Source organism: Pantherophis guttatus, chromosome 2, assembly GCF_059756535.1.
Source record: "Pantherophis guttatus breed Tessera chromosome 2, ASM5975653v1, whole genome shotgun sequence".
Taxonomy (NCBI): domain Eukaryota; kingdom Metazoa; phylum Chordata; class Lepidosauria; order Squamata; family Colubridae; genus Pantherophis; species Pantherophis guttatus.
This window is the reverse complement of record NC_142064.1, coordinates 117,029,938-117,036,954: the sequence shown is the minus strand read 5'-3', so window position 1 is coordinate 117,036,954 and position 7,017 is coordinate 117,029,938. Positions and strand designations below refer to the sequence as shown.

At 41.0% G+C, this 7,017-nt stretch overlaps 1 protein-coding gene across 1 annotated transcript; it reads left to right on the top strand.

Moving 5' to 3' along the window:
* The first annotated feature begins 376 nt into the window (after positions 1-376).
* P2RY11 (purinergic receptor P2Y11) lies at positions 377-1,545 on the top strand. Its single transcript, XM_034434307.2, has one exon. It carries the CDS (start codon positions 401-403, stop codon positions 1,412-1,414), a length of 1,014 nt encoding a protein of 337 aa, XP_034290198.2. The 5' UTR covers positions 377-400; the 3' UTR covers positions 1,415-1,545.
* The last annotated feature ends 5,472 nt before the right edge of the window (positions 1,546-7,017 follow it).

Below are 7,017 nucleotides of genomic sequence, written 5' to 3'. Positions count from 1 at the left end.
TGTTGAACCTAAAGAAGGATTCTACCTGTAGAAGTCCCAGGTGGAGGACTATTCCATATTTCAAATATCTATTATTTAGATGCTGACTTTCTCATTTTTTTAATGGTCAACAAATTTATTTACTATATATATTAATTTGCATAGCAGATCATGAATACATAGGTAAAACTAGTTCTGATTGTACAGTATATGACAATTGTTTTGTGACTTTCTATTTTCCATATTTTTATATAACCATTGTAATCATACTGTATTAGACTTACTGGAAATTCTGTTTATCAAGTAACCATCTATTCCAAGGGAGCAAAAAAAAAAAAAAAAGCCGAAGGAAGTAACTTATTTTTTAAGAGAGCTGCAGTTGAAGTGATAGGCACCAGCATTTCTGATAATATGCTCCTTCATGTTCTCTGTCTATAGTCAACAGGTAGTCTTGGAAACCTCTCATCTCATTCATCCTGCTTTGTCCAGGATGAAGACTGGGACAGAAGACCTGGACCACTTCCAAGAAAAACTGTGGGTCATCATAGGTCTGCAGTTCGTTTTCGCCGTTTTGGGGAATGGCTTTACAATCTACCACTTTGTGGCTTGGGAACGCACCTGGCATCCTGGCATCATCTACTCCTTCAATCTGGCACTCTGTGACCTGTTCTATGCCATCTCCTTGTTGCCCTTGGCTGCTTACTACTTCCCCCCCAAGGACTGGAAGTACAGCTCCCCTTTGTGCAAATTGGATCGTTTTGTCTTTTTTGTCAACTTGTACGGCAGCACCTTTTTCATTGCATGCATCAGTCTGAACCGCTACGTTGCCATCGTCCATCCCTTCTTTGCCCATGAGCGCATCGAACCCTTCCATGCCAAAGTTGCCAGTGGAGTGATATGGTTGTTCGCGATAGCCATCTCGTCCCCTGTCCTTCATTTCTCCAACATAGAATCTAAAGGCAATGCAACAGTTTGCCTAGGAAGTGCTTCTATGTCAGAATTGCCTGCTTATTGGCCTTACAGCTTGTTCCTCCTAACGGTGGGCTGTGGACTGCCTTTTCTGCTGACTCTCTTTTCTTGTGTGGCCATTGTTTGCGCTGTTAGACGCAGCCATGGTACCACCAGGGAGGAAAAGTGTAAAGTGAAGATACTGATTTCTACAGTTGTGCTCCTTTATGCCCTCTTTTACTTGCCTTTTCATGTCTTCCGCAACGTGAATATTTATTACCGTGGGACGGGCAACATGACCATTTACATCACCTACCAAATAACTAGGATCCTAGTTAACTTTCATGTTTGCATCCACCCATTCATCTATGCAGCTCTAGCTAAGAACATGCCCAAATGTTGCTGTAAAGGATTACAGCGACAGAAAAAGCTGCAAGAAAAAGAGAAGAATGTGGAATTGCAACTAGCCCCCTCCTATGGCCACTGAAACCAATGATGAAAATACATTTGTCTACTAGTTAGTTTTGCTATTTACTGACAATCTGCCCACTGCAATATATTTTCTGCTAAAGGTAAAGGTTTCCCTGTCAGTCATGTTAGCTCTAGGGCACTGTCATCTCCATTTCTTGGCTGAAGGAGCTACTATTATCTGAAGACAATTTCTATGGTCATGTGGCTAGCATGACTATACGCTGAGGTGCACGGAACATTGTTACCTTCCCACCAAAGTGATACCTATTTATCTATTCACATTTGCATGCTTTCAAACTGGTAGATGGGCAGGAGCTGGGCAAGTAATGGGAGCCCATCCCATTGCACATAGCTCGGGTCTTGAACTCAGGAGCTGACAAGCTCAGCATCTTTAACTGCTGAGCCATCATGCCACCTGCTATTTTCTACTACTTTCCCATTATTTAAAGGAACCAGACAAGGATGTTCACTTTCACTCCTGCTTTTTGATATTTATGTGGAACCCCTGGCTTGTGCTGTTGGACTAAATGGAGTAGCACATAGTTGAACATAAGCTGGTTTCTTTAACATTATAACATAGTGCAAATTTCAATCCTTTCAGCCACATATTTTCCCACTCTTCCATCTGTATATTATAACCATATTTTAATTCCACTTTTTCATACATTCATTTGTTACGTTCCAAATGTCAGTAAATGTTTATATATTTTAACAAGCACATGTTCATTATTTGTACACAATTCCATTTCACACAATATTCAATCATTATGTTATTTTAAATGTTTATGATAAAACTATTTACAAATCTGTCCCTCTCTCATCAGTTATTTTCTTGATTTTATTTTGTCTTCCCCATGACAAACTTGCTAGCTATTTTTAAGAGACTTGCTTCATGTGTCTCATTCCCAGTTTAAGGCAGTGACTTTCTCAGTCTCTCACTCATGGCTCTGAGGTTCACCAAAATGCACTGAGCCTTGGCAAACATGCCAAGGACTGATACTGTCCTTACAGTAAGGTGACCAGATTTTAACATTGGTAAAGAGGGACATTGTGGGCGTGGCTTATTTTGTGGGCGTGGATATCTGGTCATGTGACTGGGTGGGCGTGGCTAGCTGGTCATGTGACTGGGTGGGCGTGGCTAGCTGGTCATGTGACCGGGTGGCCATGGCTATGTGTATAGGGTAAGGTGAACAGATTTTAACATTGGTAAGAAGGACACCATTGTGGGCGTGACTTATTGTGTGGGCGTGGCTTGGAGGCCATGTGACTGGGTGGGCGTGGCTAGCTGGTCATGTGACCAGGTGGCCATGGCTATGTGTATAGGGACTACTCAGAGGGCTGAAAAGTCATTTCTGACAGGTCCTCACACTTTTGACTGGTCCTCACACTTATGACCATCCTCACATTTATGCCCGTGCAGTATTTTTAACAACCATGTCACTCATTTCACAACTGCTTCTCTTCACCATGGTGACAAGATAGGGCAAAAATGTAAAATGTGAGGACAGTCGTAAGTTCGAGGACTGGTCAAAAGTGTGAGGACCAGTCAAAAATAACTTTTTCAGCCCTCTGAGTAGTCCATATGCATTAAAGGATACAGCAATAGAGAGGGATGAAGGAATGGAAATTAGAGTAGGAGTGAGGGTAAGAGAGGGAGGAAGAGAGGAGGAGAAGGAGAAAGGAAGAGGAAGTAGGGAGGAGAAAAAGAGGGTGGGGGGAAGAGAAAGTAAGAAGGAAAGAAAAGAGAGTGGTGGTAGGTTTGAGGAGAAAGATTGCTGTACAATAAAAAAGATGAAAGGGAAGAAAGCCAACCCCAAGCAAATATAAAGATATTAAGATTAAGAATGAATTGTTAAACTTTAAAGAATAAAAGAGAACAAATATGAATAAATGGCAATAATTAGAAACACACATACAAACATACAATGTATTTTCTTTGAACAGAATATTTGGCTGGTTCACAAATTTAAACAGCGTTTAGTCATTTCAATTAAATTTACAATTTCTATATTTCCTTTTTGCCATATTTACTCCTCATCTATTTTTTAAAAAAAACAATATTACCCTTCATCCTCATCTCTAATCTTAATCAAATTCAATTTTTCCCTTCTATTCTATATTATACCCCTTCCCATTGTCATCTATTTTTATATCCATCCTCACATTGGTTAATTATGTAATTATGTAATACAGTTGTTTAATACAAATTCAACATTTTAATATAAATCAATTAGTTATATAACTATCTTTTTTGTATATTAATCAATATGAACATGAATATTCCAATTATTTCCATGCAATCCAATTTCTTACAAATCAATTAATTATATTTACCAATAATAATAAACCAAATAATTTCCCCCATATATTCCTCCAAACCACAACTTAACCATTTCTGCTTTCAACACAATATACAATTATTAATAGTATCTCAATTATTACAATTCCCTAGTTAAATAGAGCTTTTTTTCTTTTGTGTTTTAAAATCTTGAACTCTCCTCTTTTGCCCAAAATTTCCCATTGTTTGCAGTTTTGTACCTACCTTTTTTGGTGAGGAAAAAGAAAAAGAAAAAGAAAGAAATCTCTCTCTGCCTCATTTTGTCACGTTGCAGGTTTAGTTTCGCTTTCGCCTTTGTTTTCAGTATAGCTAGGGGGAAAAAAATCTGCTCCAGGAACTTTTTGCAGCTTTTTGCAGCTAATTAACCTAGCGGAAGCTGTTAACAGGGGCTGTTTTTTCTATTTTTGCAGGCATGGGTCTATTCATTTTTTTTAACACTGATCAGCTGTAGGTCGGCCCTTTGAAGCCCTGCCGCAAGAGTTTAAAGAGTTTTTTTTCCCTCTAGCCATCAGCGGGGATTCAGGAGGCAGCCGGGACTCAGGAGGCAGAATGAAAAATCGGGACTTTTTTAAAACGCCGCGGGACGCGGGACAAATTGCTCAAAAGCGGGACTGTCCCGCCAAAAGCGGGACGTCTGGTCACCTTACCTTACAGATTGAAGATGGGCACATTTCATCACTAGCACAATTATGTCAACACATTTTTCTGGCAACTCATTAAAATGACTGTGAGGAAATGCCCACAGACTACAGAATATTTGGCTTTTTTGTACTATAATTGTAATTATGAGTTCTCAAAGCCTTCAGATGCTGCCAGTCTTAGCAACATTTTGCAACTGTACAGTATATGGAGACTTGAGTCAAAGGATCATCGATCTGGTCATACAAAAGGAAAGCAGTCCGCAGCACTTCCTGTGCTTCAAAGAGAGCCCTGGTGATGAGGATGCTTTCACTGGGTGTCTGTTAGAAAGAAAAGCCAGGAAGGAAATGGTTTTCCATGCCAGAATTCTTGCAGGCCCTTACACAGAAAAAGAGTCAGTGGAGAGTGGAGACATGTTTCCCTTTTGGATTTTTAAGAGGCTTTAGGGGAAAAAAAATCTCCATTACTATTTAAAATTAACAGCAACTATATGACTACAAGACGAGACAAAAGAAATGGGAAATAACAACATGCACATGTCTTGTTTAAACCACATAAAAAGGACCATGGACAATAGTTTACTACTCTCACCACACTACGTTGTATGTGGAACTAGACTCATACACACACACACTTTTGTTGGGACTATAATCCAACACATTTGAAAAGCATCTGGATGAGAAACTGTTTATTTCACAAATTTGGAGTAATAACTTTGCAACTCATCTAGTATCAGCCAGTTTGGAATAGTGGTTAAGGCATCAGGCTAGAAATCAGAGGACCTTAAATTCTAGTCTCAACTGAGGCTCAAAGCCAGTTGGGTGATTTTGGGCTAGTCACTCTCTCTCAGCCCTAGGAAGGAAGCAATGGCAAGAAAACTTTGCCAAGAAAACTGCAGGGACTTGACCAGCAGTCGCCAGGAGTCAACACTGACTCGAAGGCATTAAAAAAAATTATCCCCATTGTATGTCCATACCATCAGTCCCATTTCCAGTCTTTCAACTGTAGAGTTTTCCCCCAAGGGGAAAAAGGAACTGGTATTAAGTCAGGTTATCCCTATATGAATAAAAGGGCATCAAAAGATGTTTAGGTGGTGATGCCAATTCTGAGTTTTGAAGATCTGTTCCAAGCCCACACTCTCCACCTTATCCTTCCACTGCTATGTTCAACATCTTCTTGGCTTTCATGTCTCCTGCTGTCTCTGTAGTCCTATGAGAATGACTAGACCTATTACCTGAGACATGCTTAATTGGAGCTAAATGAATAACTGTCATCAGTTCCAGAAGTATGTTAGGTTAATAATTTACTTTTGATAATTGTCCTATGTTATGAGGGGGTAAGGGCTGCTCCTAAAGATTAGGGTTAACTCTTGTGGGTGAACCTTCCATCTGGCCATCTGCCTCTTTTGATTATAAACCATATTTTTCAGAGTATAAGACGCTCCGGACTATAAGACACACCTAGCTTTTTTGGGGAGGAAAACAAGAAAAAAAATCTGCCTCTGCCTCCCAGCATCCATGTGGTATTCATCTGGCCCGTTTGGCGTGGCCCATTTGCCGCTGCCGTGACCCATTGAGCATGGCCCATTCATCGGTGCCTGTTTATCGCTGCCCATTTGCCACGGCCTGTTCACTGCTGCCGTGACCCGTTTGGCGTGGCCCATTTGCCACCACCCATTTGCTGCTGCCATGGCCCGTTCAGCATGGCCCATTTGCCGCAGCCACAGCCCGTTTGCCACCACCCCGCAGCCCATTCTAGAACAGCTGATTGGCACTGCACCAACCCCATTCCCCCCTCACCGCAACATTCGCTTTATAAGACTCACCGAAATTTTCACCCACTTTTAGGGGGGGTGAAGTGCATCTTATACTCCAAAAAATATGGTATATTGTTCATCTCCATTATGGATATGGTGGGGAAGTTGAGTATCTTGAGCCGTGGTGGTACAGTGGTTAGAGTGCAGTACTGCAGGCTACTTCTGCTGACTGCTGGCTGCCTGCAATTTGGCAGTTCAAATCTCACCAGGCTCAAAGTTGACTCAGCCTTCCATCCTTCCGAGGTGGGTAAAATGAGGACCCAGATTGTTGGGGGCAATATGCTGACTCTGTAAACAGCTTAGAGAGGGCTGTAAAACACTGTAAAGCGGTGTATATATATATACATATATATATATATATATTCAATGGTGGGATTCAGCCAGTTCACACCACTTCGGGAGAACCGGTTGTTAACTTTCTGAGCAATTTGGAAAACTGGTTGTTGGAAGAAATCATTAGGGCAGAGAACCAGTTGTTAAATTACTTGAATCCCACCACTGTATATATTGCTATCTTGTCCAGCCTATATCCCAACATTATAATTGTGGTGGGTGCTGAGGCAGGTTATTACTCTAATCAAAAGCTGAAGCAAGAATGTTCCTGGAGAGCAATGCCCAGGGAGGAGGGGACATGCCTACAGTAACCTCAAATAGTCAGTGGGAGCTAGGAAGATGCCAACTTCTGTACATCATCACCATCATCAATTAGGCATCATTGATTGTACAATGTACTGGAAGAAGAGTGAGATGCTATTTTAAAAGTGGCCTAGCTAAAAATTAATTGGGCTGTTGCTGTGAGGGCTACAGATGAGCAAAGGTGGCATTT